The sequence below is a fragment of the Phoca vitulina genome, unplaced genomic scaffold (genome assembly GCF_004348235.1).
Source record: "Phoca vitulina isolate PV1807 unplaced genomic scaffold, GSC_HSeal_1.0 scaffold25, whole genome shotgun sequence".
NCBI lineage: Eukaryota > Metazoa > Chordata > Mammalia > Carnivora > Phocidae > Phoca > Phoca vitulina.
In genome coordinates, this window is record NW_022589728.1 from 6848518 (window position 1) to 6864307 (window position 15790).

Here is a 15790-nt window from a genome sequence, read left to right on the forward strand (position 1 = left end):
TCAGGTACAGGAGACAAATGACCAAGGAACAGGCCCAGCAGGAAGCAGGGAATTGGGAAGGGCATACCCAAACTGAGTCAGTGCACTGTAGAAAGCTCAAGTAGACAATCATGAAGACACTGAGGGTTAGCCTGCAACCGTGGAGAAAGCCTGACAGGACCTTGGGCAGAAAAGCCAGCTTACAGAAAATAACAAAGCAGATGGGCTACAGATGCGAGAACCCATGTGGCCAGAAGGAAAGGGAGGTGGAAAAAGTTGCTGCCTTGCTTCCCACAGGTTTCTGGTTCCCAGTTTCACTGAAACTGTGTGACTTCACCTACTGTTGGATTCCGTGAGCTACTCTGACATCCATCTAATAGAGTTTCTTATATTTAAGCTAACTTGCGTAGGTTTTTGTTTCTTGCAAACAAACCATTCCCGGTGAAGTAAAGCACACATACACAGAAGTTCAGATTGTAGTTTCCAAAGGTACTCTTTCACTAGTATACTAGAACCAATCACATTCCTGTTTTACTCTTGCAGAACCTTCCAGTGGCTAATTTGTTTCTATAATTTTATCATTTATATTATTTCTTATGCAGCTTCTATTTAAACATGTGGCTTCTATTGGCAATCTACAAAAACACTGCAAAGATTTTTTATTGTCATCTAAGAATAAATGTTTACCACCCTTCAATTTTATCAGAAATGTAAGTTAACAAATTAGAACACATATTCTTACTTAAAATAACAAGAAAAATAGCAAAATTGCTGTAGGTTGTCAAAACATAAACTGGATACACTTGATTCTGAACATGCAGAATATACAAAAAATATCTTACAAAATAGGTGTATGTAATATATCTACACACACATACATACACACACAATTCTCTTATGTAGGCAAAACAAAATCAGACAAATGAAAAAGCAGTCTCAAAATTATGCTCGAAACATTACATCTCAAAACATTACTAACACACTAACCATCAACATATAACCACCTTACCAAATAAGACATCTCATTCATTTATATGTCTAATATGTCTGAAGAAAACAGATGTCTGCTGTCATCTAAATACCTTAGGATTAAACTTTCTTAAAACTGTGTAAATGTTTTAATACATTAAAACAACACATCACGCTGGTGTGCCAAATAAAACCTCTACTACTAATATCTGATGAAAGGCATGGTTAGGAAATGTTTTTTGAATAGCTTTATAAAGTCTATCATAAAAACACTCCTGAAGAGATCAGAGATACAATGTCATTTTCAGAAAATAATAACTAAGAAAGGAAGCCGATATCGAGTCACATTTCTCTCAAGATCACTACCTGAAGGGAAACTTCTCAAGTACTCAGGTGCTAGAAGGAAAGAAGCACTAGATAGGGGCGCCTGGGTGGCTCAGTCGTTAAGCGTCTGCCTTCGGCCCAGGTCATGATCCCGGGGTCCTGGGATCGAGCCCCACATCGGGCTCCCTGCTCGGCGGGAAGCCTGCTTCTCCCTCTCCCTCTGCCCCTGCTTGTGCTCTCCCTCTCTCGCTGTATCTCTCTCTGTCAAATAAATAAATAAAATCTTTAAAAAAAAAAAAAAAAGAAGCACTAGATAGAAGACAAAATAATTCCTGGCTCAGGAGAGCTAAGTTCTGGAATGTCAAGTGCCTGGCCACTCTCTCCGGCTCCTCCAGTGTCCCAGCACAACCCACACAAGATCCTTCACTGATTGTTATATTATCTCTTCTCCTGGTTCAGTGTCCTACACACTGATGAATACAGACTGCTGACTCCAAAGGCATTACATTACACCTATAAAAAATAAAATCCCAAAAGGCATTTTGCAATTATGACAGTAATAACTGACTCTTGCAAGAAGCACCATTGGATGCTAAAAAATGAGTGAAAGTTTGTTGGGAAACACAACCAGTATTTACAGTCTGCAAGTACTTCCCCAAAGATTACTTACTAATTACAAAGGGGAAAGAAGCTCATTACAGTAGAGAAACCTTATACCCCTTTAAGCAGGTGGAAGTTAACAGTACCAACAATAGGGTAAACTGACTCGAGAGCTTCCTGATAAAAACACTAAGAAGAACATAATATCACCTCTGTGGTGTTCCTGCCAAAAACGCATACCCTAAAGGTAGTCAGGAAGAAACATCAGACAAACTGAAATTGAGGGACATTCTATAAAACAACTGGCCTGTAGTCTTTAAAAATATCGATGCTAAAAAAGACAAACACCAAAGAACTGTTCTATTTTAATGAGACAGGATAACTAAATGCAATGTATGCTCCTGGACTGGACAAAACGTATTTGCTACAGACAACAGTACAAACAATAGACAAGGAAATGTGAATATGAGCTATAGATTACAGGAGCACATCATTGTGCTATGGTGATATAAGAAACCCAGGTCCCAGGACTTATGTGTGAAGCATTTAGGGCTAAAGGTCATAATGGCTGCCACTTAAGTCTCAAATACTTCAGAGAGACAGGGAGACAGAGACAGAGACAGAAAGAGAACATACAGATGCAGCAAAATGTCAACAAGTGGCGAATCCAGAGGAAACAAGCACCGGTTCATTGTACTGTTCCTGCAAACTTTCATTAGTTTAAATTCTTTCTAATTAAAACGTTTAACTTTTTTTTCATATTTCCCTTCTCCTTTGCAACCAGGAGGGTGAAAACTACATCCAAGGGATAGGGGAACAGGAAGCTGAACAATCCTGGTTCTTCTATGACCTCGCTCGCTCGCTGAGCAGCTGTATCAGCTCTGGACTTGCCAACAAGTACAGTTCACATTACAGGAGAAACATAAGTCCCTGACCTAATAAAAAAAAAGTATCATAGAAGAAATAAAATTGGTCTTCAGATTAGTGTGGTTGTGTTAAATCTTCCTGAAATACTAAGGCACGGCACATGACATCAAAGGTGACCTTTTAGCGACAGTTCAGCCACTCCCAGGCTCCCGATTTCGTTCTGGTGACACCTCTGGGGCTTCCCACATGCAGCATGCTGACACAATGACTCTGCCCAGAAGTCCTCCCTACACTCTACCCTCATCTTCACCAACTAACTCCTTCTTGATCCTTAAGACTTAGCCCGTGCATCGTCTCCTCAGGAAAACCTCCCTTTTGAAGGCCCAGGAAGGATGAGGCACAGTTCCCAAGCTCCTATGACACCTACTCATACTTCTGCCACAGCCCTCATGACACTGCACTGAACCTGTGTGCTATGCCCTTATTTTCTTCTTCCTATTTTAGCACATATTCAATCATCTAATAAGTATGCCTGTCCATGCCTAAATTGGAGACAAGAGTATTAATTACAGAGGTAACAGTAAACACTCCCTCAATTGGGAAAGTAACTGGATACAAATAGAACAGCACAGTGTTTAACCAAATGCTAAAATGTTTTCTCATAAGATATTTCTGGGCTCTTTAGCAAGGCAGGGGAAACTGTCATCCAAGACGCTATTTTTGTTCAGGCATCTGCAAATACCTGCCGTTAAGGAAAGTGGGGCAAGAAGCTTCTGAAGGTACAGAGAATTACAGGGAAATGTTCTAGAACTCTGATACTGTGTATGTGTAAGAAACCTGATCTTTTAAACACCTCTGGCCCCTATACTAACTCTTTGGTAGCTTTTTACTGAATTCATTTTTAAAAAAAATAACAAGTGAGGACTGGTGAGGAACATTATTTAATTCATGATGAGGGTTAGATATATAGTAGGTACCTAATGCATCACTGTATAATTCTTTTAAAAAGTAAATTTAATAAAAATGTAATTAAAGGATATTTACATCAAAAGCTGTCTTTGATAAGATGACAGGCTTATCACCATTTTTTTCATCTATACCTCAAAATTTCAGTGGTGATGAAAACTTATCAATCCATTTGTTACCCATGAGATTTTGTTCCCCATCAAGAGGCAACATCTGGATGATATATTTAAATCGAAACTAAGAAAATAATTCAAAAATTTAATTAAATCTCTAAGATGAATAAATATAAAGTTTGCTTAATCTTTATCTAATTAATTTTTAGCATACTCTATTCTATTGAGCTTTGATTATTTCACACACACACACACACACACACACACACAAAGCCCATGAAATGAAATATTCATGTGACCACAAACGTAACTGTCCCACCCACTGAAAGAGAAAGGAGAAAAAGCAATTAAAAGCAAAGCAAATTAGTTCATTTTTCTCTGACTCCCCTTACTAGACAAGGCTTTTCTTTTGTCCATGCTTAACTGATCCTTCAAAACCCCCATCAGGTGTCTGTGTGTCTAAAAAGCCAATCCTAATCAAACAAAACCACAACATGAATTTAATCCACAGATAACCTAGTCACATGCACTTATGTGTGAAATCTGCATTTGGTTTTATACTTAATTATAAAATACAGAGACTCCATTATCCATCAGTGGTTTTATATTCTTTACTGCCTAAATGCTCATTATCTACCTCTTCCAAATGTTTATTTAGGCTGGTACTTCGCAACAATTTAAGATTTATGTTATGCTGGCATCTCCAAATCAATTGTAATTAAGTGGTACATAGTGTCCAGACAAATTAGTACAGCCTCAAAACATCTCTAACTAGCAAAGTAGGAGCAACTTTAGCCACCAACTTGATGGTGAGACAACAGTCTACCAAGAATTCTTTACTTGCAATTGGTTTTGATATATTTTTTAATCGAGTTAATTTGTTTTTGAAAAATACATAAACATGATACTAAAGACATTTTCTAAGATTCTTCCACTAAAAATGTTGTATGAATAATGTGGAAAATTCCAGGCACCCAAAGGGTGGCCACAATTTTCTAAATTAATTCTGGAAAATGTTAAATCTGGAAATGTTATATGCTTATTAAAAATCACATGGAATATTTTAGTAACATGATTATTAATGCTAAAAGGCTAATGCACGTTAAGTTTTTTTTCCTTCAGTTCAGTTCATAAGTAACTTTTAATCACTGTATTTACAGCTATGTACTTACAGAATAACTAATATTCTAAGCAGACATAAACATCAGAGAACAAAGTAGTATCGCTCATCTACTTGGCTTGGTGAGTTCTCTGTTATATTATTTACCTACACATAAAATAAGTGGAGAGAACAACACTCTTATAGCTTATTATTCTGCTTTAAAAAAAAGACTGAAAGATAATCTAGAAACAAATAGAAAATTCTACACAAGATCCTCTACCTACAAAATTCAGTGTTTCTTTCCTGAAGTCCTGAGCTGTCCATATGCACATACTGTTGCTTCTGAATTAGAGGCTGATTACATTTAAAATCATTCTGTAGGAGAAAAATGATGACATTTTATGATGTTGAATTATAAAGTATAAACTGAGGGTATATATAAAAGTTCTCTAGAGTATGTTGTCAATGTTTATATATTCTGGCAAATTTATTAATATAAAAATCCAGCACTGATCAAAGAACAAGGGGCACAGCACGAATGCACAGCGGGTGCGGGAAGAGCATTTAGGAGGGCTGTAAGTGGGACTGACCTGCTCAAGACTTCCTGAACTGAGGAAACATGGGTGTGTGCCGACCATCCCCTCCCTCCCTTGCAACTCGATTTCAGCCCCCATCCACTCCCCACCATCAGTGAAGATTTTTTGTATCCCACCATTCCATGTAAACATGATGCCAAGAAGGGGAGAAACACTAGCTATGCTAAGACCGGCAATTCATGATAATTTTGAAATCAACCATAAAATTGTGAAAAAGAATTAAGTATTTTCACATGATACACAACTCTATACTCCCTGTTACATAAACTCAAATCCATCTCTACATTACCAAAAATTTAATATTTAACTCCTTAAAATAAGAATCAAAATCAAAATACGTAGACAGCTCAGTTCTATAATTTCATAAGTATCCAATTTATACTTAAAATGTAATTTTAAACTTATATTTAAAACAAAAAAATTCCCTGCAGTAAAAAATAAATATTACTTTACCATATCCAAAATTATTATTTAGTCTCATAAACAGAAGCTTTAGGAGGAATGCAACATCAAAAAAATCTAAAAATCACGTAGGGTAGAAAAGTGAAAGAAAATCCAGAGTGTGCAGGAAATCTGAAAGTGTGGCCTACGAGAACAATGAGTACAGATAAAGATGCAAAAATGTCATGAAAAGCTGCTACTGCCATTCAGGCAGACTTTCATTCTACTTTTATCCATGATTATATTTCAATTATGTTCAACTGATTTATTTCACCACATAGTACTAACATAAATCATTTATGAAAACTCATTTTAATTAAAACAAACAAAATGCTAAAAGGAAACAAAATCAACTCTGCTTTCATGTTTGTATTTGGTGTGAAAATAAACAATTCCAAGAGAATTTTGTAAGATTCAATCAATAAACATCTTTAGGACACCAGTGCCATATTTTCAGGGGCGGGGGGAAAGCGTCTACTTTAGGCAAGTAGAAAGGCAGTCTCCACCAGCATGATTTGATGAAGACAAATTAGATACCTGCATAAAGACATGGATTCAAAATCCTTTTTACATTTGGGGATATACTTTGCAGAAGATTTACTTTCCGAATTGCATTCTATTCGATCTCATGTTAATCTGACATTTAAATAAATTGCTTTACTTGAGCAATTTTCATTCTCTGGCACAAAGAGACATGGAAATGTATATGTCACAACAAAATACATGTCACAACAGAATTTTTCTTCATATGAAAATATTTTTAAAAAGAAAGCATAGGAAACTACTGACATTAAGCTTCTCCATCAAGGGAGATTTATCATAATTAAAACAAAGTTAAAAGAGCTTAGCACATAATTAGAAAGGTGGAAAAAGGATATTCTCTCATCAGCTAGTCAGTGATAGAGAGCAAAGAAACCAGTTTCTGGCTATAAATACATTTACTTTCTCTTTTGTAATCATACACTGAAAAATGTACCAAGAAACTAAATCAAGTTCCTAAATTCAAGGAAAATATTCCAATTGCAAATGTGTCATCTTCAATGCATGATCATTTAAACAAGAAAAATTCTCAACCAAAAAACTTTCTCCACTAGCAAAGAAAAAAGGTAATATCTTATCTCATACCCATCTTTTCTTCCACATCAGAAATATACATTTTAAAAAAAGCTAAACCCAACAATAAATCCTTCATGAGAAAGAACTATTAAAATGAATTTTTCTTGGGGCGCCTGGGTGGCTCAGTTGGTTAAGCGACTGCCTTCGGCTCAGGTCATGATCCTGGAGTCCTGGGATCGAGTCCCACATCGGGCTCCCTGCTCAGCAGGGAGTCTGCTTCTCCCTCTGACCCTCCCCCCTCTCATGCTCTCTCTATCTCATTCTTTCTCAAATAAATAAATAAAAATCTTTAAAAAAAAAAAAAAATGAATTTTTCTTATTAACAGAACAGGATTTATACTTCAGCAACCTTAATTTCAACAAAAAGGGAAAATAAAATTGTGTTTCACAGAAGGCAAATATAAGTTTGCTGGTTGCAACAGCCTCAAACTATACTAAATGCCAATATTCTTTAAACTAATTTCAAGAAAGAGGCATAAACAAACCACGAGATACAAAATTACTAAATAATTCATTTGTGTTGAAAATGTGGCCCATGGTAAAATGAAACAAGGAGAGAAATCGAGTCAAGTATTCTGTTTTTACTGACAGCCTTGAAAAGTTTTTTTCTCCTGCAAAAGAGATAAAAACCATTTCTGAGTGCCCTCTGCTTTGATCCCTTTCTTCTTGCACTGAGTATATGAAAACATGTAAAAACACTTTCAGTCCATGAAGTATGGCTAGCACTAGCTCTGAAATCTATCCAAGTTCATCTACTACTTGTTATCTCAACTTTCAGTGTTCTAATCCAAGCCCCTAGCCATCTCTTCTCTCAACCACAATGAGAACCTACTAAAATGGTCCTTTGCTTTCACACTTACCCGTGTACAATCCATTCACCAGAGAGTAGCCTCAGAGATCTTTTTAAAACATATATCAAATCTTCTCATTCTCCCATTTTAAAATCTTTCAATGGCTTTCAACTCATTTTGTAAAAGGAAGAGTCAAATGGTAGCCCTCAAGACCCTACATCATCAGTTCCCTGACAACCTCTCCTTGCGCATCTTGTTCCATGCTGGCCCTCATACCACCCTCAAATTAGAGTCTCTCAAGCCAGGCACTATTGACATATTGGGCAGGACACTTCTTTGTGGTGGGGGGCTGTCCATGCATTGTAGGATGTTTAGCAGCATCCCTGGCCTCCACCCACTTGTACCAGTAGCACCAGCACCCCCACTGTCTCTGGACAACCAAATATGTCCCCAGACATTGCTTTTAAAGAAGCCGAGCTTCATGGCCCTTCCCCTCTCATCCCCTTTACCTGAAATGCTTACCCCTAATACCTGGGTTGTATGGCTAGTTCCTTATCATTAGTGTCAGCTGTTTTGGCCTACTCAGAGAGGCCTTCTCTACTCATCCTATGTAAAGCTGCACCTACTTCCATCATATCTATAGCCCAGCATTTCACACAGGGTATAAAGTGCTCAAAAGGTGGTTATTGAAAGAATGCATAAATGTCAGTATTTATGAACAAAAGTGCTTAAGCGGCAACATCATAATATTCCATATATGATGCCACAGCAGCACTCCTGGATAGTTCCTATACTGTACGGCCTGCATCTTTCAAACGCACGCCTTCCAAGGCACCATTAATTCTTTCCTTTGGAAGTACTGGTGGTGTTATTGTCAGTTACAAGGAATGTGTGTATTTGTTCACTGCGCCTTAACAAAACAGCCCAACCCCAAAGCATCCTTCCAAATGGTGAAGCACAGAGAGGTATGTGAACTGTTCAGTAGAGCACTGGAAGCACTCAACAACCAACCCACAGTGAAAAATAGCCACAGCAAAGGGAATTCTGGTTTGTTCCATCACGGACACAAAAGGCTCACCGTTCTATCTAAACAGTCACTCTTCAATTTATCTTGTTTTAAGTGCGTACAAAAAGTCAATATAATTTTTATTCAAAAAATAAAAACAAATGAGAGAAAAACATGACTTCCGTTACTTCAAAGGCAAAAGGCTATAGAATGAAATGTGAGAGCTGAATCTTAGTTGATCAATCAGTTTTTAGTGTTTTCACATGAACCGGTAAAAAACCGTCCAGGTTAACAATATGCTGAATAGTTAAACCATGCAAAATTGTAAAGCCTCTGATCAATAATCCAACTGGATTCCATTCAACTCCAAAAAAGACGATTCCCTTAAGCCACAAATGTCCTTTTAGTTACTTCTGGAATTGTTTTTGATATTAGTACTTTGAATATACATTTTTTGAGAACATCAATGCCGTTGGTATCACTGCTCTCGATTACTACAATATATTTCTAGATATTTCATGAAAATTGCTGATTTAAAAAACTATCATTCATCAGTGCATTTATCAGAGAACTTTTGGAAGGGGCAAGTGAGAGCTTGCAGATCAGTGTGGGAGAGGAAAGAAAAAGCCAGCACATACCAGTTGTGCACCATGAGTTTCTGCACAGCCAGAAGAGCGTTGTAGCGAACCTGCTGGTCCTCGTGGTGCATGTGGTTCATGACCAGCTGCTTCCCACCAAGCTGTTCAATGACCCTGTGGAACAGAAGCCACTTTGTGAAGATGATGCAATTCCTTGCTAACTCACGCTGTTAGTCAGCAGAGAGCCCATATACCAAAGTGCCAAGGGGTTTTAAAGAGAAAAGTTACAATATAGGTGAGTAAACCAACACATGTCTTTTTTTATATCATTTTTCCTGAATCATAGATTTAATATATTCAAGTATTTTCTCTCTTGAATTCCTACTGGGGAATCCAGCTGCTATTCTCATTTCCTAATCCAGGCAAGTATCATCTACCTGGATACCTCACAGACTGTTGTAGTACTCTAGAGTACAGTTTTCTAAGTTGTTGAGTATTAAAACTTTATTACCAGTATTTCTGGCTTGCTTAAAAGCAATATACTGAACACCACCTAATGTCTGTAACAATATCAGATCAGTATTAAATCCACCAGTCGCTGTGCTGTGAGTGAGGCTCAGATGCAGACAGCAGGGAACACGGTTAAAAACACCTAGTAGAAGTCATGTTAACTTCCTGAAAAAGACTTGATTTATAAGATACCTGCCCTTCGTCATAATGATGCAATATGCCACATGACCTCCTGGCCAGTGAAACAGAGGAGAAAATTCCTACTGTCAAGAGCACCAAGATGACTGACAACTGACACTTCTTTCTATCACTGTGTCCCCTAACGCCCTGAAAAATCCAGTTATTATAGATGCGAAGCAAAAATACTGGGCGCCTGGGTGGCTCAGTTGGTTGGGCGACTGCCTTCGGCTCAGGTCATGATCCCGGAGTCCTGGGATCGAGTCCCGCATCGGGCTCCCGGCTCGGCGGGGAGCCTGCTTCTCCCTCTGACCCTATCCCCTCTCATGCTGTTTCTCTCTCTCTGTCAAGTAAATAAATAAACAAAATCTTTAAAAAAAAAAAAAAATACTGATTTGCTTCATGAATAGAAAGAGGTTCTCTGTTCCCTTGCAAGGGTGTGGCTGTGGCTAGAGCTGTGGAGGCTCTTAACTCCGGCCCAACAGTGTGGAGTCTCCAGGCCACACCATCTGGTGAGCACCACCAATCCCGCCACACGGTCAGCGATAACGCAGTAGGGCCTTTGGCGGTTGCAGACGGTCTCGAGGATGGGTGGATGGGGGTCAAGAGTGAGAGAGAGGCTTTTATCTGTATACCTTTTTACACTTTATTTTATTTTTTTAATTTTATTTTATTTTATTATGTTATGTTAGTCACCATACAAATACATCATTAGTTTTTGATTATACTTAATTTTTAAAGCATCTTTTTAAAAAAAAAAATGTATTGGATTGAGGGGGAAAAGTACAGTATAATTATAACCAAACATCAGTTGAGTGCCTGTCATGTGCCAGGTACTGTGCTTTAAAACATTATTTTAACACCAGCTCTGCTCTTTATCGGATAGGTTACATTAAGTCATTTAACCTAGTAAATTCCTTCCTGGCAAATGAGGGGAACAAGGACACCTTCTTTATGGCATTGCTGTGAAGACCAAAGGCCATAAAACCCAGGTCCCTACAGTATGGCAAGCCCATGTCTGCTGCTATAATGATAATGACATTGGTGCTAGTGATGGTGGTAATGAGGACACAAGGGGCTGCTCCCCTTCAATCCATTCTCCTCAAAGCGAACTTTCCAAAAATCTGAATTATCAATTTCCCTGCTTAAAACAATGGCTGACTGGGTCCTTCCCAGTCTGACCTGGAGCCACAGTCATATACCTGTGCTCTCTGCACTCTGACTCCCCTGGCCTTCTTTCAGGTCCTTCAGCCACAGGCTCTTGGCACATGCCGTTTTCTCTCCCAGAGGCTTTCCCACTTCATATAACATCCCGCTTTATATAGCAGATAACTTCTATTCATCTTTCAGATCTTGCCTCAATTGTCACTTCCTCAGAGAAGCCTTCTCTCTGCCCACAGTAATTCCTCAAATATGCCCTTTTCACGGCACTCTCTTTCCTTCCTTGTACTCATCTGAGTTGTAATTTTACACCTGAATGACTTTCTAAACTATTAAGTTTGTCTTCCTCATTATACAAGAAGATCCATGAAGGCCAAACTATGCATTGTGTTGCTTACCCTATGTTCCCAGGGCTCAAGACAGAAAGTCCTCATCAAGTATCTATTAACTAGATTATTATATTTTCTTAATATACACTACATTAATAGCAATATCTATTATCATCCAGTTTTTGTCAAAATGACATCATTAAAGGACAAGTAAGCCTTCAAAAAAGATAGGCCTTTATTGTAGCAAAACTGCCTAATGATAACCCTCCCTCAACTGCTATAGCATACTATTACTAGAATCCCAAATAATTAGAATTGCAAACATTTACACAACACTCACTATCTGCCAATTGTTCACCTTTGCACTTTGCATTATCAACTCTTTCAAGAGTTTTAAGTAGTCTAGGATGGCAATCGGCATTAATGATGGAAAATAGAAATTTTAAAAGAAAAATATACAAATCAGGAGTAACATTCAGGTACAATGTGCCGCCTTCTCACATGTGCTTAGAATCATCCATTGCCACACTAGAAAATATCGATCTGCCTAAGCGGGTGATTTAACTAGATATCAGTTTACCTAACATCTTCGTAATCATGTTAATTTTGTAGAGCTGCTGAAACTCATAGGTATACATGTACATACAGGATGATGACAATAATATGGAAATCTCCTTCTGTGTCAGTATCACTGAGATGCCAAATCAATAGATATCAGACACTAAAGTGGATCTGTGAGAAAACATCATATACAGAATTTATAAAGAACTCTAACAACTTTTAATCCCCTTGGGGAATTCTATGTCAAATATTAAAGGATCCAGGGAGGGGAAGGATGATTCGTGTGTACTCTGTGGAATGTGATGGACCACACGGTAGGTCCCTGCCCTACAGAAAAGAAAAAGGTGGTGATGGCATGTCAAGGAAACCACACACAGAGACAGGCATGCATTTCCTGCAGTTGGGAGGACAGCAGCCTGGTGCCTAACGGTGGCCCAAGCCTGAGAGGTCACGGTAATCCAGAGCGGTAAGGTAGAGGGAGCTGTGTCAGGATCAGCCGACATTCCCAGAACCTAGGGGTGCACAGAAGTTTGAGTGGCACCATGAGCCAGATGAAACACCACAATGGCTCACCCCAGCCTAGGGGAGCTGCATTGAATGGGCCAGAAGAGGTCCTTCCAATGAACCCAAAAAGGTACTCCCAAGAGAAATTATCAGCTTCAGACATCTACCAAGGTGGGAGAACATAAAGCAGCCATCAATAACAGCAAGTAAGAAAATCCCTGCTTCTCCCTGTCACCTCCTCTTTCCCCATTCACCAGCCTCAGGAAGACTAAGGTAACAGTAGGTAAGCTCAGGGAAACAGAGCCAGGAAGAGAAAGGACTATGGCCCTGCATCTACTGACAGCATCACAGATAAAAGAGAGAAGTCCTACTTTTGAATAAGTAGCATGAAGGCCTAACAAATGTCTGATTTAAAATGACCATAGGGCTGTCAGAGGAAAAGTAACGTAACCCACCTAGGTTTTCATCCAAAGGCATGAAAAGATTATCATCCTGAATAAGTTTTAAATGGGTTTGGGGGCGGGGGCAAATCTAAAGACATTCTTATTTCACCACAACCTCTTATCCAACCAACCAATCTGGTATTAGTATGTATGAGTTACTTTAGGGGGTTTGGCACAGCTGGCTTCCTATTCCTGCTGGTTAAGGTAATGCCCCTGTCTCCCCCTGCCCGTGCCTATTCCCCTGAGAGGGGACTTCTATGCGTGGTGTGTTTGCAAGCAGGAATCCATGACACACACACATCCACTCTCTCTTTTCTCTTCCACACTGGTTCAGTGTCACCTGGGGCTAACAGGTTCAGTAATAGGAAGGCCATCTGTCTATTATTGAATTTCTCAGGGAAGATTCTATTTTGGCCTCCAACTGTTACCGCCTTTGTCAAGTTTCTCAATAGTCTGGAATTCAGGCAAGTAGGAAGGGAATTATTTATTGGGCCCCATCTGGATCCTCCAACACACAGAAAATACAGCCGATTCTCATTATTTATGGTAGCTGTGTTCTATAAAGTCACCAGGAACACTGATTTAGTGAATACTGAGACTCCTAGGGGAAATACAGGATTATATTCCTGCAAGCCTCTAGTCGTGACATTCCCATCAACCCGACGATAGATAGCCCTGTTTTACATGTTTCTGTTCAAAGACAACTTAATGTCTGTTGTTGATTTATCAACAATGAACTCACAGCCAACAGCACTATAACTCATGACCGAATGAGGCTTTTATCTAACACATGCACTGCCTCCATAAGGTACATCCCAGCCTTCTTGTGCTCAGAAACACCAGACAGCACTTCAGCACTATGCTGAGGGGCCATTTTACACAGTGAAATCACCAAGAAAAAGCACAAAAATGCAAAAAACATGGCACTAAACAAATCTCAAAAAGGGCACCAGTTTATAGTACAAGAACTAAGACAAGAAGGCAGAGCATCGCCTTGTTTGACTTTAGTTGTGTATCCAGCAACTCAAACTTTCCTCTGCCCTGCATGTGTCAACAAATGATCTCCAAAGTGTTAATATTAATTTGGGGATTATAAATTTTAACAAACAGGGAAATTCACAAATACAGAATCCATAAAAAACGAGGATTAACTGTACATGAATAAATATAATCTCAGAAAGCCACCATCATATGTATAAAATACGATGGATTTAAAAATCAGAGATCACATATCATTTATAACAACAACAACAACAGCATTTTATACATGCCAGGCACAATGCTAAACACTTCATATTTTTTACCTCATGTAATCCTCACAACAAATGTGTTGCCTACCCCTCTATACAGTGGTGCTTTTGACATTTTAAACCCTTGACCCTTATACTATCTTCTCATACCAGCAGCAAGTAAATTTTAAAGAATTTTGCTTTTAATAATTTACGTTATTATATTTATTCATTAAGCCTTCATTTTCAAACTCCAGAGATTCCAACAGATCTCACAGAGGGATGGACAATCTCCACTCCACTGAAACTCAGCGCTCTAAAATGAACAGACATTTCCTGTCTTCTAAATTTAATTGAAACACCAATTACTTTCAGATTATACAGATGTCCAAAATCACTGATGCTTGAAAAAACAGTGAGAAAAGAATCTTCCCAGTTAGTATATTAATACAAAACATCATTAACACAAGACATCATTAAAAAGACAGGGTATTTGGATGATTTAATTTAGAACTAGATCTGAGTACTTTGTTCATAAGCTATTGTCTAATAGGGAAAAACTTGCTAACTGTATACCAAAACAAGCTGAGTCGATAGCATGTTAGGCTTTAAAGACCTGCAGTATTATAATACATGATTAACAAGCTCAGTACTGGCAAGAACTTTTAAGGAATGTAGCAGCTGGTGAAACACAGAAATGTAATTTTAGAGTAAATTTTAAATACCCTAAAAGGCACAGCACTATTTTTGTTTGTTCTAAAGGTCTCCTTCCCTCTTAATGTAGTTCTACACTATAGAATATAGTTACATAAAATATCTTGATAAGGATTCTACTGTTTAGCATTCTATTCATGGCTAATGAAATTATATCACACTATAACATATTATGATTCCACAACATATTGCTAAAAATGGTTAGGTTGCATATATGATTCCATTTACATGCAAGTAGATACTTGCGTATCTATGAAACAATGAACATGGGGCGCCTGGGTGGCTCAGTCGACTGTTAAGCGTCTGCCTTCGGCTCAGGTCATGATCTCAGGGTCCTGGGATCGAGCCCTGCGTCGGGCTCCCAGCTCTGCTGGGGGCCTGCCTCTCCCTCTCCCACCCCCACCCCCCCCACCGCTTGTGTTCCCTCTCTCGCTGTGTCTCTCTCTGTCAAATAAATAAATAAAATCTTTCAAAAAAAAAAAGAAGGTCATCAACATTTTTAAAAACAAAACTAATTCAGGCGAATATTTACCAGGCTTCTAAATGGGAAAGTTCTTTCAAAGCATAAAAGTAGTGGAAGAAAACACAAAGGTTTTCGCTGGAATGGAAGTTCCATGAGACAATACTCAGAATGGTGCCCAGCACACAGCAGATATCAAATAACACATTAATGCCTAGTGAATTAATGAATTTCACCATATGGTAACTGAAACT

The 15790-nt window shown here is 38.5% G+C and overlaps 1 protein-coding gene across 2 annotated transcripts in view; it reads right to left on the bottom strand.

Moving 5' to 3' along the window:
• The window catches only part of ATP6V1H (ATPase H+ transporting V1 subunit H), a 132924-nt gene that overhangs the window by 23695 nt on the left and 93439 nt on the right, over positions 1-15790 (bottom strand). For both annotated transcript variants that reach the window (XM_032422037.1, XM_032422038.1), the window contains one exon: positions 9509-9622. In XM_032422037.1, the coding sequence (XP_032277928.1) occupies positions 9509-9622 (114 nt within the window). The remainder of the gene's footprint in view (positions 1-9508; positions 9623-15790) is intronic.